Genomic DNA, 27997 nt, shown 5'->3' on the forward strand with positions numbered 1-27997 from the left:
AGGAAGGAAGGAAGGAAGGAAGGAAGGAAGGAAGGAAGGAAGGAAGGAAGGAAACAGGACAAAGGGAAGGAAGGAAGGAAGGAAGGAAAGGTGGAAGGAAACAGGGCGAAGTCAAGGAAGGAAGGAAGGAAGGAAGGACCACAGGAAGGAAGGAAGGAAGGAAGGAAGGAAGGAAGGAAGGAAGGAAGGAAGGAAGGAAGGAAGGAAGGATGGAAGGAAAGGTGGAAGGAAGGAAGGAAGGAAGGAAGGAAGGAAGGAAGGAAGGAAGGAAGGAAGGAAGGAAGGAAGGAAGGAAGGAAGGAAGGAAGGAAGGACGGAAGGACGGAAGGACGGAAGGACGGAAGGAAGGAAACAGGGCGAAGTCAAGGAAGGAAGGAAGGAAACGTTCAAAGATCAAATAAACTGAGGGAATACATGAGAAAAGAATGAGAGATTCTTTGAAATGGGAAGTAAAGAAGTGGTAAAAGAACATGAAAAGAAGGAGGAGCAGGAAAAGAAAATAACTGAAAATGAAAGAGAAGGAAGCAAAGAGGGGACAAACAGAGGGGAAAGACAGCAGGAAACATGAGGAAAGAAGAAAACCCTTTAAAAGAAGAAGCTGGAAAGGATGGAGAGAAGAAGGGGCTGAAAACAGAAGGAAGGAGGAACATGAAATCCCTGCTTTATCCAACAGTTGTCATGACAACAGAGAGACAACATCTGGGTTGAGAGATTAGTTTTAACGATAAGAGACTGAAGAGGAAAAGTTTTCTGTCAGATTAATACATTCAGTCGTTGGTCTTTAACTCGCTGTAAATAGTTTGATTATTAAAAAGCAGATTTTATAATAACCCTCTGAGACGAGCTTTCTGTCATTTCTTTAAGGAGTCTTCAGGAATAGTTCTCCAGGCTTCTTGAAGGACATCCCAAAGCTCTTCTTTGGATGTGGGCTGCCTTTTGTTCCGTTCTCTGTCAGATGATCCCACACTGCTTCAATAATGTTGAGGTCCGGGCTCTGGGGAGGATTCATCCCTCCATAAGACCTGTTGCCACTGATTTTCAGTCCACTTCTTGTGTCATTTGGCACAGCTCAGCCTTTTCTCCCTGTTTCCCTTCCTTAAGAACGGCTTCTTGACAGCCACCCTTCCATGGAGACCATTTCTGATGAGGCTTGGGCCAACAGTAGATGGATCAGCTGAAGGTCCAGATGCATCTCTCAGGTCCTGTCAGGTCACAGCTGGATTTTTTCCTCTTTCTTAAGGACATCACTTTCAGATCCTGTTCATCTGCTGGAGATAGTTTTTTAGGCCTGACACTTCTTCTTTTGTCCTCCACTTGTCCAGTTTCCTCAAATGTTTTAAGGACACACTGCACACCATGCTGAGATATGCCAAGTTTTCAGCTAATAGCTCTTTGGGAATCACCTTGTTGCTGCAGAAATCCTATTTTCTGTCTGTCAAACTGTGTTTTCTTTGCTGTTTTTCATAGATGCAGCTAAAGAAATGGGAACAAATGATGTGTCTTTGTGACAGGCTGCTGGTAACAAAGAGCCTAAAGATCCAGTTTAAAATGGCTTCTTTGCTAAGATGTCTGTTCTGTGTCGACACAACACTGGTTCATCCCTTGAGTTAGGAGCCTTTTTTCTGCCTGAATGGGTCAAAGGTCAGAGTTAAGTGGCTGAACAAAGAAAAAACACTGAAAATGCTCAGGAACAAGGACTGAAGATGAGGGGAAAAGCAGAAAAACTGTGAAAGCTGCAGAACTATTGATCAGAATCACTCATCAAGCCATAGAAAAAGCTCACTTTATCTTATTTACAAAATTAAAAGCTTCCTTCAACTGTTGGAAACTTCAGTTTTTTTCTTCCCGTCAATCAGAACAAACACCTTCAGATGCAGTGATGTAACGCCTGCTTCAGCCAATGACAGCAGCCGTTACCTAAGCGATGACAGCCTGGGTGCGGTCGCCTCCTTGTGAGCCGAGATAAGAGCCAGCGAACACGCGGAGGCTGCTGTAACTGCTGCCGTCTTTCATAAGTTTCCAGAACAGCAACAGACAAACTGAAAGTAAAACAGCCTCAGATTTCTGACCAATCAGCTGCTTCCTCATGCTGCCACACACTCCCTCAGAATGTTTAAATGAAAATGATCGATCAATAGTGTTAATCATTAACCAGTTGGTCTTGGACCTGACAAACTTGTCTCAGAATTCAGAGCTATTGGTCATCCTCTGCCTCTGTTTTACAAACATTTAACCAGTCAAAAGGATGAAGAAGAGCTCGAAACACTCAAACCTGTTTTAAACATTCAAAGTTTACACCAACAGCAGCAATCTGTGGATTTTATACGTCTGCATTTAAGTGTAAAACTGGCTTCAAAATCTGTTTCAAATCTGTAAACAAATAATCCACATTTGATATAAAGGTTGATACCAGATTTTATAAATTATTCTCATCATTTTCGCTTCCTTCTGTTCTCTAGCTTCCTCCTGTTCTCTGCTAGCTTCCTTCTGTTCTCTAGCTTCCTTCTGTTCTCTAGCTTCCTTCTGTTCTCTGCTAGCTTCCTTCTGTTCTCTAGCTTCCTCCTGTTCTCTGCTAGCTTCCTTCCGTTCTCTGCTAGCTTCCTTCTGTTCTCTAGCTTCCTCCTGTTCTCTGCTAGCTTCCTTCTGTTCTCTAGCTTCCTTCTGTTCTCTGCTAGCTTCCTTCTGTTCTCTAGCTTCCTCCTGTTCTCTGCTAGCTTCCTTCTGTTCTCTGCTAGCTTCCTTCTGTTCTCTAGCTTCCTTCTGTTCTCTGCTAGCTTCCTTCTGTTCTCTAGCTTCCTTCTGTTCTCTGCTAGCTTCCTTCTGTTCTCTGCTAGCTTCCTTCTGTTCTCTAGCTTCCTCCTGTTCTCTGCTAGCTTCCTTCTGTTCTCTAGCGTCCTTCTGTTCTCTGCTAGCTTCCTTCTGTTCTGTGCTAGCTTCCTTCTGTTCTCTGCTACTTTTCTTCTGTTCTCTAGCTTCCTTCTGTTCTCTGCTAGCTTCCTTCTGTTCTCTGCTAGCTTCCTTCCGTTCTCTGCTAGCTTCCTCCTGTTCTCTGCTAGCTTCCTTCTGTTCTCTAGCGTCCTTCTGTTCTCTGCTAGCTTCCTTCTGTTCTGTGCTAGCTTCCTTCTGTTCTCTGCTACTTTTCTTCTGTTCTCTGCTAGCTTCCTTCTGTTCTCTGCTAGCTTCCTTCTGTTCTCTGCTAGCTTCCTTCCGTTCTCTGCTAGCGTCCTTCCGTTCTCTGCTAGCTTCCTTCTGTTCTCTGCTAGCGTCCTTCTGTTCTCTGCTAGCTTCCTTCTGTTCTCTGCTAGCTTCCTTCTGTTCTCTGCTAGCTTCCTTCTGTTCTCTGCTAGCTTCCTTCTGTTCTCTGCTAGCTTCCTTCTGTTCTCTGCTAGCTTCCTTCTGTTCTCTGCTAGCTTCCTTCTGTTCTTCATTCGACATTCAAAGCAGAACTTTACCTGTGAAAGATGGAAACATGGAAATCGAGCACATCTCAAAGCTGAATTCACTGACCACAAAACATAGAGCAGACTTCACTGATTGGAGCAGAATGAGCTATTTCGGAACCTCTAATTCACTGAATTTCCCTAAATGCCTCCCACCTTCATTCCACAGCTAAATAATCGTCTCCTACAAGCAGCAATGAGTCATTTTTTCAGGAGAGAAAGCTGAAGGACACGAGCAGCTGAACATGCTGCAGAGAAGATACTCAGAACCTGCTGATATTTGCAGTTCAAGCTGCATATACACCAGCAAGCAAAAGCTCAAATCACTGCTGCATCGCTAACATGATGCAATCCTGAAATTAGAAGACTGAGTTTAGGCAGAGCTGTTATTTCTCTCCTGTCATCAAACTGAGACGTAGCAAACGCTATCATTTAAAACTGATGTAAATACGATGGAAATAACATTTAAAGTTGAAATGAGCTGCAGATCATGAGTGAAAAACCACTTGGATTTAATTCGCAGCTCAGTTGATGTTTGATGAGTCGACAGAGCTGCGAATGTGAAGCTGTGACTCAGCAGATTTCAGCCATTGACCCACTTGCAGCCGCGGGCATCAACCTGTTTTGAGACGAAAAGCAAACGGCGTCAGGATGATCTGCACAGCTTCATGTGACGTCCTGAGGAGGAGGAATCAGAGTTTGAGCTAAAATGAAACTTACCGAGCATGAAGGCTGCTGGTTCCTGCAGAACGAAGAAGTTCATATTAACAGAGCTGGGGGGGTGATCCTTAACTTCAGGTCAGATCCATGTTTCTGTCCCTCTCTGGGTTGTAAACTTTCCCTTTAAGGTGAAAGGTCAGCCTTGTGACCCTGTCAGAGGTCACACATTAAGAGCTTCTGCACCTGCCCAAAGTCGGGCCTCCAGGACCGGATGTGGACCTGTTCTACATTTCAGTTCATTTCAACATTTCTGTTTCAGACACAAGTCCAGAGAAATGATTTCCAGTGTCTTCACTGACAAGCTTTGTGTTATTTATGAAATAGAAGCAGATATCCATCACAGGGCCACACAGAGACAGCCGAGACAAACCACCACACCCTCTGGGGTCAGTTTGGAGTCACAAATCAACCGAACATGCATGGTTTGCATGGTGGGAGAAAGCCGGAGTATCCGGGGAGAACCCCTGCTGGGAGGTGACGGCGCTAACCACCACAGAACCGTGCAGCTCCTGCCAGAAGCTGCCATTTTTAGAATAAATGCAGGTTTTACTAACTGAGAGTCCCTGTACAAGAACATCATTGTTTTAAAGGAAGTTATCTGGTAAACTTTTACTAGAAAGAATTCTGAGGTGGAAAACACAAGAAGACAAACAGAACTGTGATACTTCTTAGCTGCCACCTTCTGAGCCAATCTCAGATATCCAGCAGTCCCTGAACGCACCACCAGCAAACAAAAGTGTCGGTCCAGATATAAATCGTTGTGTGTAATGTCCACACGTTCTCAGGACCCGTGTTTGTTTGTGAGGAATCAGTGACCGGCACTAAAGACCGCCTCAGTGATTGTAACGAGATAATTTACGACTTTTCATCCCGACACAAAGAGGCGGAGGAAGACGGAGAGGAGGACGACCACGAGGGAAGTCAGCCTGTCGGCTAACATTAGAACGCAGATTCTGTGCTTTTTAAACCCAAAAAGAGTCTAAACGTGAACCTGGAGGCTTAAGAGAAACAGCTGGCCCTCTGTGCTGTTAAACTTCTGCAGAAGAAGAGATTTCAGTCCCCGAAAAACTTCATTTCAAGCTCCAAAACAGGTGGAAACGTTCTGCTGGCCTCAAATATGTGAATGTGAGGAAGGTTAAACAGAAATCTGGAGTTTAAGACTGTGTCTGTAGGACTCTGCAAAGTTTTTACTCCTCTGAGAGAAGCTGTGAAACAAAGCAAAGAGGCCTGTGTTCTCAGCCACGTTTCCCACCCATTAATGAGGCTGCAACACCGAGCATTTGGAGCAAATTATAAAGGTTTTAAGGTACAATAGGACACAAACAGGAAGGGAGAGTAGTTTAAATCAGCTAATGCTTCTTCCCACTCACCTCTGAACATGCAGAGTATTTATTCTGATTTAACATGTTTAAAATAAAGTATATTTTAGAGTTGGAGGCTTTAAAAAAGAAGAATAAAAGTCTTTGCACCCAGACAGGAGGCCGGTCCGTGATTTTTGAGCTTTAATTCAGCTGAAATCTTTGCTCCCGGGATGTTCTCACAGCTTGTGTTTTCAGTCTCTGCGCTGACCGACGCCTGTACAATAAATCAGAGGGTTGGCAGCGGGATCGTCTCATTGTTACGGCTGAACTGTGTTGGTTTGATTTAAGCTCCCAGGCGTGGCGGCCCGGGTGGGGTTTACCTGCTGCCGTGACCCCTGCTGTGTGTCGGCGCCGGGGTGGTCCGATGGTGGGAGGTCTGTGTCAGAGCGACAGTTCTGTCGTTGGCTCGCCCACATTTCTGCCAGCTGATTGGACGGCCGGGTGCGGTAACCTAGCAACCCTGAAATATCTCCCAGCATTCCTCTGAGTTGTCTCTGCGGACTCGGAGGCAGATCGGCTGAACGAGGCTTCAGTAACCATCAAACAAACTCCCACTCAGCCACAGGAATACTTCAGTGTGGTCATATATATGTTCCTGTGTGCTGAGTTCACTGTCTGTTATAAAAACAGGACAGATGAGCGTCTCTGTTTCCTGTTGTTTTTTAACAGATTTTCTCTTTACATCAGTTTCTCTCCTGCCAGCATCATCACTTAGCAACAGAGGAAATAAAAGCTGAGTCTGAAAATAGATGCTGAGCCTCATCAAACGAACAGAAAACCGGAGGCTCCATGTGTCCAAATGTTTGTGGATTTTAGCCTTTAGACGTCTTCCAGGTTTCATTTTTCTCTTCTTCTCTGAAACTGATAAAGCTGATAAGCGAAGCATAATGTGAACTTTGGGGGATTATGCAGTTTATTTATGCAGTTTATCCATCAGTTTTCTGATTGATCGAGCCACGGTTTGGTGTTATGTGACCCACTGTGGACATGCCGCGCTGCCACTTGATCTCCACCTAATCGATCACATCATTGATCACCTGGAGCCATCAGATTGTAATTGATCTCTCTCCTGAGACACAGATTTCTCTTTAAACTCTGAAAACATGCCGTCCTCTCTGCTGCGGGGCGGATCTCCGGCTTTTGTCTGTCGTCTCGTCAGCAGAATCTGAGGAAAGCTGCGGCTCGAATCGGTGAAACTGCAGATTACAGCGTTGGTCGTGGTGGAAGACGGATGAAAAGAATCATAAATAAATCACGATTCTATTCCAAATGACCGCGTTCATCTCAGAAAGGAAGTGGAATTATGGTTAATTCAAAGGTTTGATTGGATTTGCTTTTAGAAATGGATAAATACTGGATTTATCTGAAGAATGTGGATAAACTAAAGGCAGAATTAGCTTAAAGCAGCCTGAGAAACTGGCTGCAAACACAAGGTTTGCTGGTTTGATTCCCAGATTACTCAGTAAGTCACCCAACAAAAGATGGAAAACTTTAGCTTAACAGTTAAGACAGATACTGAGAGAAAAGAGAAATAAAAGGTACTTCAGTGTCTGCTCAGGTTTTAGACAAAGATAAACAGAATATTTAAAGGTTTTTACAAATAACTCTGAGGAAATGAGATCTAAACTCTTTAATTAGTTTAATAATTAACTGAACAACCATCAAACGGGTCGGTTAACTGAGAGGAACCCGCAGACATGAGGAGGAGCTGATCAGAAATCTGTTGCCTGCTGAAATTGACCACAGCTCCCAGTCAGCCATTTATTAACATCAATTATTCAGAGTCAGCGACACCAGCAGAGATCAATACCGGAGCGGGGAAGGCTCGGAGTGAAATCTGACAGAAACAGAAACGCTGAAGACTGCAACACAAACTGTAGTCTGTCATGGGATGTAGTTTAGGTAAGAACAGCTTCAGTTTGGTGTTAATGGTTAATTATTGGTAATTATTGGTAATTATTGGTAATTATTGGTAATTATTGATAATTATTCAGTGACATAACAGAGCAAACGTCTGTAAAAAGAAAAAAAAGTATAATTAATTCACTACCAGTAATATTTCTGGTGCCTGAGTCCATCTTTCCTGAGGGTTTCTATCGTTGGGATCTCCTCAGGGGAGCCCCAGGGCTCTGTACTGGAGCCCCTGCTTTTTGCTAAATGGCCGATTCTTGGGCCAGTTGATCCACCTGCTTCTGGGATCCCCGACGATACGGTCAGGATTCATGTTGAAAAGGAGGTGAAGACAGTTGGAGAAAGTCCAGGTGGCAGCAAACAGTTGATGATAAACAAACAGAACCGAGAGAGAAAATGGATGCATGTGGGCGGGCTGATGGCCCAGTAACCCAGGGAGATGAGCTTCATTCGTATTACAGAGAGACTTCATTAAATCAGTGTTTAAACTCAGTCATACAGGCTGATGCTCCTTCTGAACCTCGTCCGGTTCTGCCGTCACTACAAAGTCCGGATCTGGACCGGTCTCAGTGCTGGACTCAGTTCTGGTCTCAGTTCTGGTCTCAGTTCTGGTCTCAGTTCTTGTCTCAGTTCTGGACTCAGTTCTGGTCTCAGTTCTGGTCTCAGTTCTGGACTCAGTTCTGGTCTCAGTTCTGGTCTCAGTTCTGGACTCAGTTCTTGTCTGAGTTCTGGTCTCAGTTCTTGTCTCAGTTCTGGTCTCAGTTCTGGTCTGGACTCAGTTCTGGTCTCAGTTCTGGACTCAGTTCTGGTCTCAGTTCTGGTCTCAGTTCTTGTCTCAGTTCTGGACTCAGTTCTGGGCTCGGTTCTGGTCTGCACTCGGTTCTGGTCTGGACTCAGTTCTGGTCTCAGTTCTGGTCTCACTTCTGGTCTCACTTCTGGTCTCAGTTCTGGTCTCAGTTCTGGACTCAGTTCTGGCCTCGGTTCTGGGCTCGGTTCTGGTCTCAGTTCTTGTCTCAGTTCTGGTCTCAGTTCTGGGCTCAGTTCTGGGCTCGGTTCTGGTCTGGACTCGGTTCTGGTCTGGACTCAGTTCTTGTCTCAGTTCTGGTCTCAGTTCTGCACTCAGTTCTGCACTCAGTTCTTGTCTCAGTTCTGGTCTCAGTCCAGGCTGGACTCAGTTCTGGTCTCAGTTCTGGGCTCGGTTCTGGTCTGGACTCGGTTCTGGTCTGGACTCAGTTCTGGTCTCAGTTCTGGGCTCGGTTCTGGGCTCGGTTCTGGTCTCAGCTGATGTGTTACACCAGGTTTCTTATCATATTTCAGTTTTATGGTTTTTATTTCAAATGAAATCACCAGGAATCAAACATTTTTAGCTCTTTTTTAGCACCCTTTGATGTTGGCCTTTTCAGGTGATATTTGTGGAGAGAACCGATCAAACCGAGCCTCTGTGTGTGTTTCAGGTGCTGATCGGGCCGCGGAGCCCAGAAGACGAGCTCATGCAGACATGATCCCTTATTCTCTCTGAGGTAACGGCACACAGGCAGAGGCCCACAAAGCTGTGGACTCTGGAATAATCCCTTTATGTCGGCCGACACAAAGCAGCCGGCAGCTGCAGCTGAGAGTTCTGCAAACTGTCCAAACACACAGCTGAGCGCAGGGTCTGAGTCCAGCTCGGAGGCAGCACCGGGAACCCAATAAGAGAATAAATGTTTTCTCAGCTGGTTTAACGGTTAAAACCACGTTTTTAACCAGTTTCTGTTGGCAGACACCAGAACCAACGGCGCCTCAGCCTCACTCAGACCTCAGCTGTGCTGGGTTTTAATGGCGGGCCCAGTTAGCTCAGTTAGCTCAGTTAGCCCAGTTAGCCCGGTTAGCCCAGTTAGCTCAGTTAGCTTAGTTAACCCAGTTAGCTCAGTGAGCTCAGTTAACTCAGTTAGCCCAGTGAGCTCAGTTAGCTCAGTGAGCTCAGTTAGCCCAGTTAGCTCAGTTAGCCCAGTGAGCTCAGTTAGCCTAGTTAGCTCAGTTAGCCCGGTTAGCCCAGTTAGCTCAGTTAGCTTAGTTAGCCCTGTTAGCTCAGTGAGGTCAGTTAACTCAGTTAGCCCAGTGAGCTCAGTGAGCTCAGTTAACTCAGTTAGCCCAGTGAGCTCAGTGAGCTCAGTTAACTCAGTTAGCCCAGTGAGCTCAGTTAGCCCAGTGAGCTCAGTTAGCTCAGTGAGCTCAGTCAGCCCAGTTAGCTCAGTCAGCTAAGGAAGTGGAATTATGGTTAATTCAAAAGATTGAATTTGCTTTTAGAAATGGATAAATACTGTATTTATCTGAAGATTATGGCTAAACTAAAGGCAGAATTAGCTTAAAGCAGCCTGAGAACTGTAAAAAGCTGTGGCTGCAAACACAAGGTTTGCTGGTTTGATTCCCAGATAACCCAGTAAATAACCCAACAAAAGATGGAAAACTTTAGCTTAACAGTTGTGACAGATACTGAGAGAAAAGAGAAATAAAAGGCACTTCAGTGACTGCTCAGGTTTTAGACAAAGATAAACAGAATATTTAATGGGTTTTTACAAATAACTGATGTAATTATATCTGAACTCTGTATTTAGTTTAATAATTAACTGAACAACCATCAAACGAGTCGGTTAACTGGTCGGACACAATGACCAGTTAGCCCAGTTAGCTCAGTTAGCTCAGTGAGCCCAGTTAGCTCAGTTAGCTCAGTTAGCTCAGTGAGCCCAGTTAGCTCAGTTAGCTCAGTGAGCCCAGTTAGCTCAGTTAGCTCAGTGAGCCCAGTTAGCTCAGTTAGCTCAGTTAGCTCAGTGAGCCCAGTGAGCTCAGTTAGCTCAGTTAGCTCAGTTAGCTCAGTGAGCCCAGTGAGCTCAGTTAGCTCAGTGAGCCCAGTTAGCTCGGTTAGCCCAGTTAGCTCAGTTAGCTCAGTTAGCTCAGTGAGCCCAGTTAGCTCGGTTAGCCCAGTTAGCTCAGTTAGCTCAGTTAGCCCAGTTAGCTCAGTTAGCTGTTTCTGTGGAGCTCTGCCGGCTGCTCAGCTGTCACAGAAAGCCTCCACAGCACATTTCAGCTCAGCTGATCCTGACTCATTGTGTGCTGAGTCAAGCCGAGGGTCCAGTTCATTTCATCACCAGACGCAGGAAAGGGAGACACGGTGTTAGTTTGGATTTATAAAGCACCACATCAGAACTTCAGTCCGAAATTAGTCCAGTTCACACAGAGCCGAGCTCAGGAAACCAGCAGAGTAACTGAAACTTCTCTCTGATCCTAAGCTGCACGAGGCGACTGTGGAGAGAAAAAACTTCATTTTAACAGGAAGAAACCTCCATCAGAACCAGAACCAGGAAGAAACCTCCATCAGAACCAGAACCAGGAAGAAACCTCCATCAGAACCAGAACCAGGAAGGGTCCATCTGCCTGGACCAGCTGGGGCTGAGAGGACAGGAAAGAGGGGACAACAAGCAGCGTAACACCAGGCCAGAGACACCTGCTGAGAGAGAGAAACACAAGTTAATGACAGCAATGATGTCATCTGTACATGGAGGGAGGAGAGGTGCATCATGGGAGCTCCCCCAGCAGGCTGGGCCTATAGGCACCGTAACACCTGAGAACATTTTTCTGAGTCAGGATCATGTTCTCCAAGAATTTATTCATCAAACTTCAGCCCTCAAATATATATCTCGGGTTTTTTTTTGGGAAAACAAATGAACAGAATGTAAAAAACTGCTTTACTTCCACTGTTTTACAGACAGTAAACTGCATCATTTTGCTTCTTTTACCTGTTTGGACAAAGCAAACGTTGTTCTGGGCTCACAGATTATTTCCTGAATCAGTCGGCTGAGAACAGCATCAGAACATTATGACTTAATGACCTTTGAACCCCAACTTTTCAGCAGCAGATTGTCCTGCTTTGACCGTGTTTCGGGGTTAGAAAGCGTCACAGTTTGAGCCGTGTGCCGGATATCAAACAGCTGAGTAGTTTAACACATTGATCTATCTGTGACTCATTTCCTCTGTTTCTCTCTCAGGAAACGGACCAATCAGCAGCCATGATGATGCCCAAGGTAAACAGCGAGTTTTTAAAGAGTCGTCAGATATTTAAACGGCTGTTTGAGGGTTCAGGTGGAGATCTTTAAGATAATTATCATCCATCATTTAAAGGATTAAAAGATCAGTGTGTGTGTGTGTGTGTGTGTGTGTGTGTGTGTGTGCGTGCACGTGCGTGTGCACGAGCAGCAGCTGGCCCAGACGTCTCCAGGGAGCGTTTTGTCTCTCAGAGGGACCAGCGTCCCGGGATCCCCTGCCGCCGCCATCGTGGTGAGAAAACAGATCGACTCCCATCAGCCGTCAGATTAATCTCAGATCAGTAATCTGTAATCTCTGCCCCCCCCCCCCGCCCCCCGCCCCCTGCAGGCCAGAGTGGACGATGGCGTTATTGGCTACAAGGATCTGGCGGCGTTACCCAGAGACAAAGCCATCCTGGACATCGAGAGACCAGATCTGATGATCTACCAGCCGCACTACTGCTACAGTCCGCTGGAGGTGAGCCGCCGCCGCTCTGAGCCACGCCGCCGCTCTGAGCCTCGCCGCCACTCTGAGCCGCCGCCGCCGCTCTGAGCCACGCCGCCGCTCTGAGCCGCCGCCGCCGCTCTGAGCCACGCCGCCGCCGCTCTGAGCCGCCGCCGCTCAGAGCCACGCCGCCGCTCTGAGCCACGCCGCCGCCGCTCTGAGCCGCCGCCGCTCTGAGCCGCCGCCGCTCTGAGCCTCGCCGCCGCTCAGCTTTAGCTTGGTCTCTGTCACTCAGACATACAACATCTGTGCAGATGTTTCTTTGAGTGTCTGCACACCTGTTTCCTGTCTTTGTGGACGAGTTGTTGCTCTTTTGGTCACTTTCAGTCTCTTTGGAGGCTTTTTCCTTAAACTTTGCAGTTGTCCAGAGTGATTTTTCTCCACCTTTCCACCGTTATTTCCGTCTGTTTTCAGAGTTTTGGGACAGAAATGTTCAGACACTGAACTGAAATCCTTCAGCAGATTCCTCTCTTTCCTTATCGCTCTGATTTCACCAGACTTTAATCCCACTTCATAATCTCTGCATCAGAAACAGGTTCTGAGCCACTTTGAAGTCTCTGACTCTCATGAGTTTAAATGATATGAGTTGGATTGGATTTTCAGTATTGTGGCTTCACATAAACATTATAAATTCAGATAATGGAAACATTTGAAGCTTTTAGGGCTTTTATGCATGAAATAAAAACTTATTTCTGTCACTAAGGAGACAAAACCTGCTGAGAATAAACCTGAGAAACAAATACAGGTTTGGATGATGTGGGAAACAAAAGATAAAAATTTCACATCAGAATTTAATGATTTGCTTTTCTAAAAAAACTATATTTTTATTCACATTTAGTCAAAGAAAACATTTAAAGTGTTTAAAGTGGGACATTTTACTATTCAGGGGAAAATAACAGCGATGAAACTCAGGATTTATTGAGCCTGTCGGTGGATTTAATGCCTTCAGATGACTTCCTGTTGAGTTAATTAGCTCAAACTGAGCCAACACTGCCCCCACCAGGTCAAAAGCTTCATTACAACAGTTTTCTGATTGATTAAAAAGGAATTAAAGTTCTCAGCTAACAGCAGGATGAAGGTATAAACCGCAGCATGTTTTAAAGGATTAAACCTGCCGAATACCGCCTTAAATCACATGTTTACCTTCTTCCTTTTGCTTTGAATCTATTCATAGACGCACGTTTAATCTATTTTTGTCCTCTTCTCCTGCAGAGGTCCTTGTCTCCTCGCTCCATCTCTCCTCCTCCCTCCCCAGAGGTAAATATTCCAGAGCTCCATGTTTGTGGTTATTCTGGAGCTTTAAGGCCTTTAAGATGTTCTAAGAGTCAAAGCAGTTTGTTTCGGAGGCTGTTCTAACATTTAAGGAGGCTTAAAATGAAGAGTTTAGCACCAGTTTGGGTTTTGTGTGATCATGAAGGAGTAATCGCTCCCTGATGGTTCTTATACGTGGTTAAAGGGGACATTACAAAGCTTAGAGGTGCCTTCATGGTCTGTTGTTAAGTCCTTAAAGTCGTTATCTGTTAGGTTCAGGGGCTTCTGGAGAAGTTCCAGCGATAACCGAACTGCTGGATCTCAGAGTTTTTAAGGAGAAAGATTAAATCTTTCAGGAGGCTCTGGGTATTACTGAGGAGTTCCTTACAGAACTGGCGGTTCCTAGGGATTACCGGGGGTCAGTTACTGGGTCATTTAGGCTTTTTTGGTATTTCAGATGGTCAGATGGATATTTGTGAAAGGAAGAGGTTGAACTGGTGTTTTATCCAGTGGTGACAGATGTTTTGATGGTTTTGGAGATCAGAAACCAGAGGGTCCGGCTCTGTTGCCGTGACTTATACGTGGTTAAAGGGGACATTACAAAGCTTAGAGGTGCCTATGAGTCCTTCCTGGTGTTGTGTTACCCAAGAAGGTCTGTTGTTAAGGCCTTAAAGTCGGTTCAGGGGCTTCTGGAGAAGTTCCAGCGACCACCGAACTGCTGGATCTCAGAGTTTTTAAGGAGAAACATTAAATCTTTCAGGAGGCTCTGAGTATTACTGAGGAGTTCCTTACAGAACCGGCGGTTCCTAGGGATTACCGGGGTCAGTTACTGGGTCATTTAGGCGGTTCAAAGGGGTTTGGAAGTTGTTGTAGTTATAATTCAGAGGCTTTTTTTGGTATTTCAGAAGGTCAAATGGATATTTTTGAAAGGAAGAGGTTGGACTGGTATTTTATCCGGTGGTGACGGATGTTTTAGATGGTTTTGGAGATCAGAAACCAGAGGGTCCGGCTCCGTTGCCGTGACGCCGCTGACTTTAAGCCTTGCTTTGACCCGTCGGTGTTCGGCTGTCTCTACAGAACTCATCCAAGGAGTCCAGGGAGTGGCTGGAGAACCGATCCACTGGAGGTTCCTCACCCGGTTCCACCATCCAGAGCAGCAGAACCCACAGCGCACACACACCACCAACTCCCCCCACCCCCACCACACAGCCCGGTGGCACCAGGAGCACCATGCATCACTTCCACCGGCCCGGTAACCACGTCTCTTCCTGTTTTTACCCGTTTTTCCTGCTGTTTTATCTTCTTTGGTTGGTGATGTAGCTTTACAATCCCACTTTGCCTCATCGTACATCTTCAGCGACATCGGTAACCGATGGTTACCTCGCTCAGGGCAGCGGGTGCTGCCGCCTTCATGTGAAAACATCAGATAAATGTGCTGTTCGCCATCATCTGGTACGTTTAAATCATGCTTCTTTATTTGCAGAAAATGGCACCAACATCTATAAGAAGCCTCCCATCTACAAGCAAGGTTGGTTACCGGTGGTTACCGACGGTTACCGATGGTTACCGGCGGTTACCGATGGTTACCGATGGTTACCAGTGTTTTCATGAATAACAGCAGCTGTTCACTGAATGTGGGTCAGCTGCAGCCACCTGCTCTGCAGTGTTTAATCAGCTTTAACGTGCTCTGTGTGTGTGTGTGTGTGTGTGTGTGTGTGCACGTGCACGTGCACGTACAGATGTGCCGTCCTCTGCCGTCCCTCAGGGGAAACACATCGAGGATCTCATCATTGAGTCCTCCAAGTTCCCAGCAGCTCAGCCTCCAGATCCAAACCAGCCCTCCAAGATCGAGACCGACTACTGGCCCTGCCCCCCCTCCCTGGCTGTGATTGGTACGATCCAAACCAGCACACATGCACACACACATGCACACACATGCACACACACATGCACACACATGCACACACACATAATCATGATCCATCCAAAGTATTAATAGATATAAAGATGAGATTTTCGAAGTGTTCATTAGAAAATTCCAGCTTTAAATCCAGAAAACAACTGTTTCCTGTCAGATATTCACCCTCCTCTCCTTGTCTCCTCTCCTTATCTCCTCTCCTTGTTTCCTCTCCTTCTCTCCTCTCCTTGTCTCCTCTCCTTTTCTCCTCTCCCTTCTCTCCTCTCCTTGTCTCCTCTCCTTTTCTCCTCTCCTCCCCCTTCTCTCCTCTCCTTATTTCCTCTCCTTGTCTCCTCTCCTTTTCTCCTCTCCTTTTCTCCTCTCCTCCCCCTTCTCTCCTCTCCTTGTCTCCTCTCCTTATTTCCTCTCCTCGTCTTCTCTCCTTGCCTCCGTGTCTCCTCTCCTTGCCTCCTCTCCTTGCCTCCTTTTCTCCTCTCCTTGTCTCCTCTCCTCATCTCCTCCCCTTCTCTCCTCTCCTTGCCTCCTTGCCTCCTCTCCTTGTCTCCTCTCCTCCTCTCCTTACCTCCTTGTCTCCTCCCCTTCTCTCCTCTTCTTGTTTCCTCTCCTTGTCTCCTCTCATTTCTCCTCTCCTTGCCTCCTTCTCTCCTCTCCTTGCCTCCTCTCCTTGTCTCCTCTCCTTGCCTCCTTGTCTCCTCTCCTTTTCTCCTCTCCTTGTCTCCACTCCTTACCTCCTTGTCTCCTCTCCTCTCCTTGTCTCCTCCCCTTGCCTCCTTGTCTCCTCACCTTGCTTCTTCACCTTGTTTCCTCTCCTTGTCTCCTCTCCTTGCTTCTTCACCTTGTTTCCTCTCCTTACCTCCCCTCCTTCTCTCCTCTCCTTGTTTCCTCTCCTTGCCTCCTTGCCTCCTCTCCTCACTGCAGAGAAGGAGTGGAAGAAGAAGGATCAGATGGAGGAGGAGGATGAGGAGGATGCAGAGTTGGGCGATGAGCTTTGGGGACTCAGAGTTCTTCAGAAGCAGGAACTGAACAAGGTGGGAAACACTTTCAGACTTTTATCTTTAAAACACTTTCAGACTTTTATCTTTAAAACACTTTCAGACTTTTATCTTTAAAACACTTTCTGACTTTTATCTTTAAAACACTTTGAGACTTTTATCTTTAAAACACTTTCAGACTTTTATCTTTAAAACATTTTCAGACTTTTATCTTTAAAACACTTTCAGACTTTTATCTTTAAAACACTTTCAGACTTTTATCTTTAAAACACTTTCAGACTTTTATCTTTAAAACATTTTCAGACTTTTATCTTTAAAACACTTTCAGACTTTTATCTTTAAAACACTTTCAGACTTTTATCTTTAAAACACTTTCAGACTTTTATCTTTAAAACATTTTCAGACTTTTATCTTTAAAACACTTTCTGACTTTTATCTTTAAAACACTTTCAGACTTTTATCTTTAAAACACTTTCAGACTTTTATCTTTAAAACACTTTCAGACTTTTATCTTTAAAACATTTTCAGACTTTTATCTTTAAAACACTTTCAGACTTTTATCTTTAAAACACTTTCAGACTTTTATCTTTAAAACACTTTCAGACTTTTATCTTTAAAACACTTTCAGACTTTTATCTTTAAAACATTTTCAGACTTTTATCTTTAAAACACTTTCAGACTTTTATCTTTAAAACATTTTCAGACTTTTATCTTTAAAACACTTTCAGACTTTTATCTTTAAAACACTTTCAGACTTTTATCTTTAAAACATTTTCAGACTTTTATCTTTAAAACACTTTCTGACTTTTATCTTTAAAACACTTTCAGACTTTTATCTTTAAAACACTTTCAGACTTTTATCGTTAAAACACTTTCAGACTTTTATCTTTAAAACACTTTCAGACTTTTATCTTTAAAACACTTTCAGACTTTTATCTTTAAAACACTTTGAGACTTTTATCTTTAAAACACTTTGAGACTTTTATCTTTAAAACACTTTCAGACTTTTATCTTTAAAACACTTTCAGACTTTTATCTTTAAAACATTTTCAGACTTTTATCTTTAAAACACTTTCAGACTTTTATCTTTAAAACACTTTCAGACTTTTATCTTTAAAACACTTTCAGACTTTTATCTTTAAAACACTTTCTGACTTTTATCTTTAAAACACTTTCTGACTTTTATCTTTAAAACACTTTCAGACTTTTATCTTTAAAACATTTTCAGACTTTTATCTTTAAAACACTTTCAGACTTTTATCTTTAAAACATTTTCAGACTTTTATCTTTAAAACACTTTCAGACTTTTATCTTTAAAACACTTTCAGACTTTTATCTTTAAAACACTTTCTGACTTTTATCTTTAAAACACTTTCTGACTTTTATCTTTAAAACACTTTCAGACTGATGGGCCTGATAGAAAGTTTCTGTTTGTCTGTCAGATTCAGTCCAATCTGGGGAAAATCATCCTGAAGGAGGAGCTGGACAAGTCCTCAGCGCCTCTGAGGAGGAAAACGCGCTCGCTGCCGGACCGCAGCCAGAACGCCGGTAACGTGCACACGTGCACATTCATAGTTTTAGTTTAAGTTTAAGCTGTGAAAGAAGCAGCGGTTTCACCCAAACAAAGGATTTTATTTATTATTATGGAGAGAAATAAATGGCTTCATTATAAAGTAAAAATTCCCATTTTAGCAGGATTTTGGTAAAACAAACATGGCCGACAGGTCCTTCTGGTAAAGCTCCACGCTTCAGCTCCTGCTGAGCTTCATTCGGATGTGTTTGGCTCTGCTTCCAGGGTCCAACCCGTCCAGGTCGGTGTATTTCCCGGCGTCCTCTCGGAGCGGTCTGTCCCGGGTGAGTAGCGGAAACATGTCGCTGCGGCGCTTTCCCTCGCTGTGATGCTGACGTTCTGTTTCCTTTTCTGTTTCCTTTTCTGTTTCCTTTTCTGTTTCCTTCCAGCTGCAGTCGGCAGAGTTCAGCTCCTCTGAGAAACCGCAGACAGGTGAAGAACGTAGTGATTACTGTTATAAGAACCTTGTCTCCTCTCCGTGTTTCCTCTCCTTGTCTCCTCTCCTTGTTTCCTCTCCTTGTTTCCTCTCCTTGTTTCCTCTCCTTGTTTCCTCTCGTCTCCTCTCCTTGTTTCCACTCCTTGCTTCTTCTCCTTGTTTCCTCTCCTTGTTTCCTCTCCTTATCTCCTCTCCTTGTTTCCTCTCCTTGTTTCCTCTCCTTGTTTCCTCTCCTTATCTCCTCTCCTTGTTTCCTCTCCTTGTTTCCACTCCTTGCTTCTTCTCCTTGTTTCCTCTCCTTATCTCCTCTCCTTGTTTCCTCTCCTCATCTCCTCTCCTTATCTCCTCTCCTTGTTCCCAGTCCTTGCTTCTTCTCCTTGTCTCCCCTCCTTGTTTCCTCTCCTCATCTCCTCTCCTTCCTTCCTCTCCTTGTCTCCTCTCCTTGCTTCCTATCCTTGTTTCCTCTCGTCTCCTCTCTCTGTCTCCTCTCCTTGTCTCTTCTCCTTGTCTCCTCTCCTTGCTTCTTCTCCTCGTCTCCTCTCCTTATCTCCTCTCCTTGTTTCCACTCCTTGTTTCCTCTCCCTGTTTCCTCTCCTTGCTTCCTCTCCTTGTTTCTTCTCCTTGTTTCCTCTCCTTGTCTCCTCTCCTTGTTTCTACTCCTTGTTTCCTCTTGTCTCCTCTCCTTCCTTCCTCTCCTTGTCTCCTCTCCTCATCTCCTCTCCTTGTTTCCACTCCGTGTCTCCTCTCCTTCCTTCCTCTCCTTGTCTCCTCTCCTCATCTCCTCTCCTTGTTTCCACTCCTCGTTTCCTCTCCTTGTTTCCTCTCCTTGTTTCCTCTGCCTGTTTCCTCTCCTTGCTTCCTCTCCTTCCTTCCTCTCCTTCCTTCCTCTCCTTGCTTCCTCTCCCTGTTTCCCCTCCTTCCTTCCTCTCCTTGCTTCCTCTCCTTGTTTCCTCTCCTTGCTTCCTCTCCTTGTTTCCTCTCCTTGTCTCCTCTCCTTGTTTCTACTCCTTGTTTCCTCTTGTCTCCTCTCCTTCCTTCCTCTCCTTGTCTCCTCTCCTCATCTCCTCTCCTTGTTTCCTCTTGTCTCCTCTCCTTCCTTCCTCTCCTTGTCTCCTCTCCTCATCTCCTCTCCTTGTTTCCACTCCGTGTCTCCTCTCCTTCCTTCCTCTCCTTGTCTCCTCTCCTCATCTCCTCTCCTTGTTTCCCCTCCTTCCTTCCTCTCCTTCCTTCCTCTCCTTGCTTCCTCTCCTTGCTTCCCCTCCTTCCTTCCTCTCCTTCCTTCCTCTCCGTGTTTCTTCTCCTTGCTTCCTATCCTTGTCTCCCCTCCTTCCTTCCTCTCCTTGTCTCCCCTCCTTCCTTCCTCTCCTTGTTTCCTCTCCTTGCTTCCTATCCTTGTCTCCCCTCCTTCCTTCCTCTCCTTGTTTCCTCTCCTTCCTTCCTCTCCTGGTTTCCTCTCCTTGTTTCCTCTCCCTGTTTCCTCTCCCTGTTTCCTCTCCTTGTTTCCTCTCCTGGTTTCCTCTCCTTGTTTCCTCTCCCTGTTTCCTCTCCTTGCTTCTTCTCCTTGTCTCCCCTCCTTGTTTCCTCTCCCTGTTTCCTCTCCTTGTTTCCTCTCCTTATCTCCTCTCCTTGTTTCCTCTCTGTGTTTCTTCTCCTTCCTTCCTCTCCGTGTTTCCTCTCCTTGTTTCCTCTCCTCATCTCCTCTCCTTGTTTCTACTCCTTGTTTCCTCTCCCTGTTTCCCCTCCTTGTTTCCCCTCCTTCCTTCCTCTCCTTGCTTCCTCTCCTTGTTTCCTCTCCTGGTTTCCCCTCCTTGCTTCCTCTCCTTGTTTCCTCTCCCTGTCTCCCCTCCTTGTTTCCCCTCCTTGCTTCCTCTCCTTGTTTCCTCTCCTTGTTTCCTCTCCTTGCTTCCTCTCCTTCCTTCCTCTCCTTGTTTCCTCTCCCTGTCTCCCCTCCTTGCTTCCTCTCCTTCCTTCCTCTCCTTGTTTCCTCTCCCTGTCTCCCCTCCTTGTTTCCCCTCCTTCCTTCCTCTCCTTGTTTCCTCTCCCTGTTTCCTCTCCTTCCTTCCTCTCCCTGTTTCCTCTCCTTCCTTCCTCTCCTTGTTTCCTCTCCCTGTTTCCTCTCCTTCCTTCCTTTCCCTGTTTCCTCTCCTTCCTTCCTCTCCCTGTTTCCTCTCCTTCCTTCCTCTCCCTGTTTCCTCTCCTTGCTTCCTCTCCTTGTTTCCTCTCCCTGTTTCCTCTCCTTCTTTCCTCTCCTTGTTTCCTCTCCTTGCTTCCTCTCCTTGTTTCCTCTCCTTGCTTCCCCTCCTTCCTTGCTTCCTCTCCTTGTTTCCTCTCCTTATCTCCCCTCCTTCCTTCCTCTCCTTGTTTCCTCTCCTTGCTTCCTCTCCTTCCTTCCCCTCCTTCCTTCCTCTCCTTGTTTCCCCTCCTTGCTTCCTCTCCTTGTTTCCTCTCCCTGTTTCCTCTCCTTGCTTCCTCTCCTTGTTTCCTCTCCTTGCTTAATTCAAGTATAATTCTGGATCTGCACGTTTAACCGTTCCAGATGTTTGAAGCAGCTGTAATTCATGCCTCTGTGCCTCTGTGTCTCTGCAGGTCTTCAGGTACAGTGTGTTCATTTCAAAGCTCTTTAGCTGCAGCAGCCGCTTTAACAGTGGAGGCCACATGTTTCTGTGTGTTCGGCAGAATGGAGACGCCAGGATGGACCGAGGGAACTCGCTGCCCAGCATGCTGGATCATAAAGTGAGAAAACTGAGCTGCCAAACTGTTCAGAGTCCATTTAATCCTCAGAGAAGTTCACCATGAGTTTTAGCTTGGAACTATTAGGAATACCTGAGTGGCCGTTTCTCATTTCCAGGACACCAAAAACACAGTTTGTGGGTCTAAAATAGTCTTAAATGATATTTGTTTAGCTGTTTTAAGGAACTGGTGACCCAAACCAACTGTTTTTAGGAAGCTGCAGATCCCCAGAACTGAAGCTGGATTCCATCTGATTTCTTCCTGTAGATTTTCCCCTACGAGATGCTGGTGGTGACTCACCGGGGGCGCAGCAAACTCCCTCCTGGTGTGGACCGGACCAGACTGGAGGTAAACTAACTTCACTCTAAGAGCCTTAGCATGTCAGGTCGGAAAAAAACTAAGTGAACCCTGATCCGGCAGCTTCAGCAGCAGCTTCAGTGTCCTGTGGCTGCAGAACCAGCCCAGATCATCAGCCCTCCACCACCGTGCTTGACAGATGTGTTTTGTGGGGACCGTGTGTTTGTTTGTCTTTTGGGGACCGTGTGTTTGTTTATGTGTGTTGTGGGGACCGTGTGTTTGTTTATGTGTCTTGTGGGGACCGAGTGTTTGTTTGTGTTGTGGGGACCGTGTGTTTGTTTATGTTTTGTGGGGACCGTGTGTTTGTTTATGTTTTGTGGGGACCGTGTGTTTGTTTATGTGTCTTGTGGGGACCGTGTGTTTGTTTGTGTCTTGTGGGGACCGTGTGTTTGTTTGTGTCTTGTGGGGACCGTGTGTTTGTTTGTGTTGTGGGGACCGTGTGTTTGTTTATGTTTTGTGGGGACCGTGTGTTTGTTTGTGTTTTGTGGGGACCGTGTGTTTGTTTATGTGTGTTGTGGGGACCGTGTGTTTGTTTGTGTCTTGTGGGGACCGTGTGTTTGTTTATGTTTTGTGGGGACCGTGTGTTTGTTTATGTTTTGTGGGGACCGTGTGTTTGTTTATGTTTTGTGGGGACCGTGTGTTTGTTTGTGTCTTGTGGGGACCGTGTGTTTGTTTATGTGTGTTGTGGGGACCGTGTGTTTGTTTATGTGTCTTGTGGGGACCGTGTGTTTGTTTGTGTCTTGTGGGGACCGTGTGTTTGTTTGTGTTGTGGGGACCGTGTGTTTGTTTGTGTTGTGGGGACCGTGTGTTTGTTTATGTTTTGTGGGGACCTTGTGTTTGTTTGTGTTTTGGGGACCGTGTGTTTGTTTGTGTTTTGTGGGGACCGTGTGTTTGTTTGTGTTTTGGGGACCATGTGTTTGTTTATGTGTGTTGTGGGGACCGTGTGTTTGTTTATGTGTCTTGTGGGGACCGTGTGTTTGTTTGTGTTTTGGGGACCGTGTGTTTGTTTGTGTTTTGGGGACCGTGTGTTTGTTTGTGTCTTGTGGGGACCGTGTGTTTGTTTGTGTTTTGTGGGGACCGTGTGTTTGTTTGTGTTTTGGGGACCATGTGTTTGTTTATGTGTCTTGTGGGGACCGTGTGTTTGTTTATGTGTCTTTTGGGGACCGTGTGTTTGTTTGTGTTTTGGGGACCGTGTGTTTGTTTATGTGTCTTGTGGGGACCGTGTGTTTGTTTATGTGTCTTTTGGGGACCGTGTGTTTGTTTGTGTTTTGGGGACCGTGTGTTTGTTTATGTGTCTTGTGGGGACCATGTGTTTGTTTGTGTTTTGGGGACCGTGTGTTTGTTTATGTGTCTTGTGGGGACCGTGTGTTTGTTTGTGTTTTGGGGACCGTGTGTTTGTTTGTGTCTTGTGGGGACCGTGTGTTTGTTTGTGTTTTGTGGGGACCGTGTGTTTGTTTGTGTTTTGGGGACCATGTGTTTGTTTATGTGTGTTGTGGGGACCGTGTGTTTGTTTATGTGTCTTGTGGGGACCGTGTGTTTGTTTATGTGTCTTTTGGGGACCGTGTGTTTGTTTGTGTTTTGGGGACCGTGTGTTTGTTTATGTGTCTTGTGGGGACCATGTGTTTGTTTGTGTTTTGGGGACCGTGTGTTTGTTTATGTGTTTTGTGGGGACCGTGTGTTTGTTTGTGTTTTGTGGGGACCGTGTGTTTGTTTATGTGTCTTGTGGGGACCGTGTGTTTGTTTGTGTTTTGTGGGGACCGTGTGTTTGTTTATGTTTTGTGGGGACCGTGTGTTTGTTTATGTTTTGTGGGGACCGGGTGTTTGCTTGCGATCAGAGCATTGATCAGCATCATCTGGCTGCTGCTTAACCTCTCAGTTCCTGTAGAAGGAGTAAAGATTCACTTACTGCTTCTGTGTTTTGTCTCAGTTTCTGTTCCATAAATAAGGACACAGTGTTATATGTTCATCTGAGTTTAACCAAGTGATGAAAATGTTTTATTAAGTTCTGATGAATATAACCATGGAGCTGAAAAAGGTTGTACTTTCTTTTTTCAGTGTATTAATGTTTAATATGTGTTTGTAAGATATGTATCCTGTGGATGATGTTTGTTAAGCGTCAGAAGAATCCAAACTGTTGTCCATGTGAGAGCTGCTGATCTGCAGATTGTGCCACCGGGTCACAGATTGTTCTGGCAGCAGATATACTTCAGTCCTGGTTCGGTGACCTCTCTTTACGCTTCTCGTCTCCATAGAGACACCTCTCTCAGGAGGAGTTCTTCAGTGTTTTCGGGATGTCCATCGAGGACTTCGACCACCTCTCTTTATGGAAGAGGAACGACCTGAAGAAGAAGGTCTGTCTCTTCTGACGCCGCCTGGACTGCATGAGTCACAATCCCCCGGATCCTCCGGCTGGAAGCCAAACGCCGCCGCCATCGACAGTTTGTAGATGTGTCAGGTGGCTTCAGGTTTGCAGAGGAACACGGCGTGGTTTAGAGTTCTGCTGCACACATTAACGCCACCTGTTTTAACTTGTAGAGCTGCAGAGCGCCAGCTTCAGTCGTGAACCACAAATCTATAGCGTGAGCACAAATAATAAGTGTGGTGGCGAAGACTTCAGAGAGGTTGATGAGGAAAAGCGGCAGGGATAGCATGCTAGGTCAGTCATTGTCATTGTTCTGCTGATTTTCTGGGGGGTTACATTGATTCTCCTCGCTCTCTCTTTGGATTACGGAGCATAAAACACCCTGAAAGTTTCCACCCTGAAGCCCTCTGAATCTCTTCTGCTCCTGAGCTTCAGTTAAAGCAACATTCCTGCTGACTCAGTCAGTTTTCAGACTGAGCAAAGAAACCTGGGAGCAGTTTCTAAAAGGAATGCTCCTATTGGCTTAGCCAGGTATGATGTCACAGTTGCAGTGTTTCTTTCCCAGCATCTAAGAGGACAACAAGGAGGCAGTTTGATCGCAGTCGCAGGCTGATGCTAAAGCTACGAGCTAACTGGCTTCCTCACACTTTACAGCACAAACAGGCTGAACTTTAGCGCCCTCTACACCATCAGGGTCTTTTTTCACGTATAATTACATTCAAAAGCTGACTTTAAACAGATTTATTTGAGCTTAAAAAGGAGACAAACACCAGGTGGAATCTGTTTCTTTCTTATGAGACTGGAATTGGCAGAAAATCATCATTTTAGGGCACAATGACTGAAACATTAACATATTTCACAGTGAAAATGTGAAATCGGTTGGCTTAATTACACATTTTTTTGTCAAGTATTTGCCCTTGACTCGTTCTTCATCAAATAAAACAGCAGACAGAGTATTTTCAGCTTCTGGGTTATTGGAATGACAAAATCAGACTTTTTTGACACCACATCGTGATTATCTGCAGCGTCAAATTAAACCAAACAGCTGTAGGTTGAAGCTGATGCTTGTTTTTCATTGAACTCCGTTTGTGTTGTTTTAATTATTTGATTCTCGGCTTTACGCATGAGTTCAATAAGACCCATCATCCAAAAACCACCAGAAACTGACGCGGCTTCAGTTAAAATCCAGAAGTTTCAGCTTCTGACTCCAACTTGTCTCCATTTACCAGCCAAAGGTCGGCGTTTCCAGTAAGAATTACAAGCTTCAGTGGTAAGAAACCAGTTCAGCCTGCGATCAAACGGCCTCTCCTTGTTCTCATCTCTTATTCAGCAAAAACCACTGCCACACACACACATGCACGCACACCTCGGACAGATGTTCGCAGAAGAAGAGCAGCTCCGGCTCCTCCAATCGGCAGGTTGCAGGCGCTCGGCGTCGGCTGCTGTTGCTTAGTGACCAAATGATGTGCAGCTATTTTTTAACCTCCTTCCAGGAGGGGAATGTTTGTAATGAATTAAATCAAAATGAAAGCAGAACATGAATGTTGAGGAGAAGAAGACTTTTCTGAGGTCTGTGACGACGAAGGAATGATGGGAAATCACTGCATATGTTTCACTTCCAACTTGAAATTAACTGACTTTAATCGTTATTCTTCAGTATTAGCATCAGCACTCAGTTTAATATAAGCATTACGACCAGGTCAAATAAAACTCTGCACATTATTTAACTCATTAAAAAAAGCTCAGGCGTTAAATCTTTACTGAACCGGATTTAATGGGGGAAATATCACAGATTTCAACCATCAATAAGACAGATTGATCCTGCTAGCTCGGCTGTAAAGGTAGAGGTTCTTTTACTTAACTAACACCTTAAAGTGATCAATCGGAGATTCTTTTACTTAACTAACACCTTAAAGTGATCAATGGGAGGTTCTTTTACTTAATTAACACCTTAAAGTGATTAATAAGAGGATCTTTTACTTAACTAACACCTTAAAGTGATTAATCAGAGGTTCTTTTACTGAACTAACACCTTAAAGTGATTAATCGGAGGTTCTTTTACTGAACTAACACCTTAAAGTAATCAATCAGAGGTTCTTTTACTTAATTAACACCTTAAAGTAATCAATGGGAGGTTCTTTTACTTAATTAACACCTTAAAGTAATCAATGGGAGGTTCTTTTACTTAATTAACACCTTAAAGTAATCAATGGGAGGTTCTTTTACTTAATTAACACCTTAAAGTAATCAATGGGAGGTTCTTTTATTGAACTAACACCTTAAAGTAATCAATCGGAGGTTATTTTACTGAACTAACACCTTAAAGTGATTAATCGGAGGTTCTTTTACTGAACTAACACCTTAAAGTGATTAATAAGAGGATCTTTTACTTAACTAACACCTTAAAGTAATCAATCAGAGGTTCTTTTACTTAATTAACACCTTAAAGTAATCAATGGGAGGTTCTTTTACTTAATTAACACCTTAAAGTAATCAATGGGAGGTTCTTTTACTTAATTAACACCTTAAAGTAATCAATGGGAGGTTCTTTTACTGAACTAACACCTTAAAGTAATCAATCGGAGGTTATTTTACTGAACTAACACCTTAAAGTAATCAATGGGAGAATCTTTTACTGAACTAACACGTTAAAGTGATCAATCGGAGAATCTTTTACTGAACTAACACCTTAAACTGATCAATCAGAGATTCTTTTACTGAACTAACACCTTAAAGTAATCAATGGGAGGTTCTTTTACTTAATTAACACCTTAGAGTAATCAATGGGAGGTTCTTTTACTTAATTAACACCTTAAAGTAATCAATGGGAGGTTCTTTTACTGAACTAACACCTTAAAGTAATCAATGGGAGGTTCTTTTACTGAACTAACACCTTAAAGTAATCAATGGGAGGTTCTTTTACTTAATTAACACCTTAAAGTAATCAATGGGAGGTTCTTTTACTTAATTAACACCTTAAAGTAATCAATGGGAGGTTCTTTTACTTAATTAACACCTTAAAGTAATCAATGGGAGGATCTTTTACTGAACTAACACCTTAAAGTAATCAATCGGAGGATCTTTTACTTAATTAACACCTTAAACTGATTAATAAGAGGATCTTTTACTGAACTAACACCTTAAACTGATTAATCTGGGTTATTTTATTTAACTAACACCTTAAACTGATTAATAAGAGGATCTTTTACTGAACTAACACCTTAAACTGATTAATCTGGGTTATTTTATTTAACTAACACCTTAAAGTGATCAATCAGGGTTATTTTATTTACCTTAAACGCAGGACTTGTAGTTGAACTTCCTTCTAGAGGCTGACAGTCTGTGATCCTTCTTGGGATTTAAATCCGGGTTCCTTAAAGGTTTAAACCAGCTCGACTCACCCTCACTGCGTCGGTTCTTCTGAGCATCGCCGCCACTTCCTGCTTCACGTCTGCCGCTTTCTGTGTCTGTGGAACAGCGAATAAAGAGAAACCCGGACGGAGATGTGTGGGAGTGAGGAAGCATCGGCCACTTTACGTTGGGAGGACTTCCTGTTTTCTTTCTGCCGGTTTCTTTTGGGAAGGATTCTGGGGGGATTCACGCTTGGCTGTGATTGGTTTGTTTAGTTAGAAACCGGCGGCGAGTTGCTGTGACGGACGCCATGACGACACAGAGATTGTTCCGTGTTTCTCTTTTTGTACATTTCAAGGTGTTTTTATTGGATTTGTTTGACGTGCAGGACGGCTTCGGTGCTCGTCAACAGGTCCGATCCTCACTTTTTACACCTTTATTCGGCTCCGAGGCGTTTCTTCTTCTCTTAAACCCTCCGACTTACACCCAGGTGTCAGTTTTCTGCAGGGAAAGGAAAAGCTGATTGTTTTTCATTTGAAATCCTTGATTTTAAAGTAAATCCTGACCTGAAATTGATCAAACGTCGGCTGCTGCAGACTGACTTTAAATCAAATGAATTCATTTAGATTTTTTAGATTTATTAGGGGTTTTCAGCTGGATAAGAGCTGTAAAAGTTAAATTCTAGATAATTCTTCCCTCCTAACACTGCTGATCCGGCTCATATGGCGACAGGAAGTGTCCCTGCAGTGACTGAGAGGTGGATAACTGGAGCTGGTCGGTGAGCTGCAGGATCTCGGACTCGTTGACGAGGACTCGCCGCCCTGCGGCTGTACATAACGAACCTGAATGACTTATCGATAGTGGCTGTTGTTGTTTTCATATCTGGATGCAGCTGCTGTAACAGATGAATGGTGATGTGAGTGATGAACCAGGAGTTACAATAAAGAGCATTTCTATTTGCTTTCAAGAAGTTGTGTCAAACTTTTCGTGTTTATTTAATACATTTAATCAACTTTTTACTTGAACCAGCTGCAG

General features: G+C 44.6%; 1 protein-coding gene across 1 annotated transcript in view; it reads left to right on the forward strand.

Annotated features, from left to right (window-relative positions):
- The window catches only part of LOC140309335 (dematin-like), a 34694-nt gene extending 6762 nt beyond the window's left edge, over positions 1-27932 (forward strand). Inside the window, 15 exon segments of the mRNA XM_072387163.1 lie at positions 8887-8952; positions 11455-11490; positions 11663-11743; positions 11840-11968; positions 13208-13252; positions 14324-14498; positions 14730-14774; positions 14986-15138; positions 16083-16192; positions 17599-17704; positions 17952-18158; positions 20749-20756; positions 20839-20895; positions 21160-21240; positions 23502-27932. Of these exon segments, the coding sequence (XP_072243264.1) occupies positions 11476-11490; positions 11663-11743; positions 11840-11968; positions 13208-13252; positions 14324-14498; positions 14730-14774; positions 14986-15138; positions 16083-16192; positions 17599-17704; positions 17952-18158; positions 20749-20756; positions 20839-20895; positions 21160-21240; positions 23502-23615 (1326 nt within the window). The 5' untranslated portion in view covers positions 8887-8952; positions 11455-11475 and the 3' untranslated portion in view covers positions 23616-27932.
- The last annotated feature ends 65 nt before the right edge of the window (positions 27933-27997 follow it).

This window comes from Leuresthes tenuis, unplaced genomic scaffold, assembly GCF_036924035.1.
Source record: "Leuresthes tenuis unplaced genomic scaffold, fLeuTen1.0.hap1 SCAF_6, whole genome shotgun sequence".
Classification (NCBI taxonomy): domain Eukaryota; kingdom Metazoa; phylum Chordata; class Actinopteri; order Atheriniformes; family Atherinopsidae; genus Leuresthes; species Leuresthes tenuis.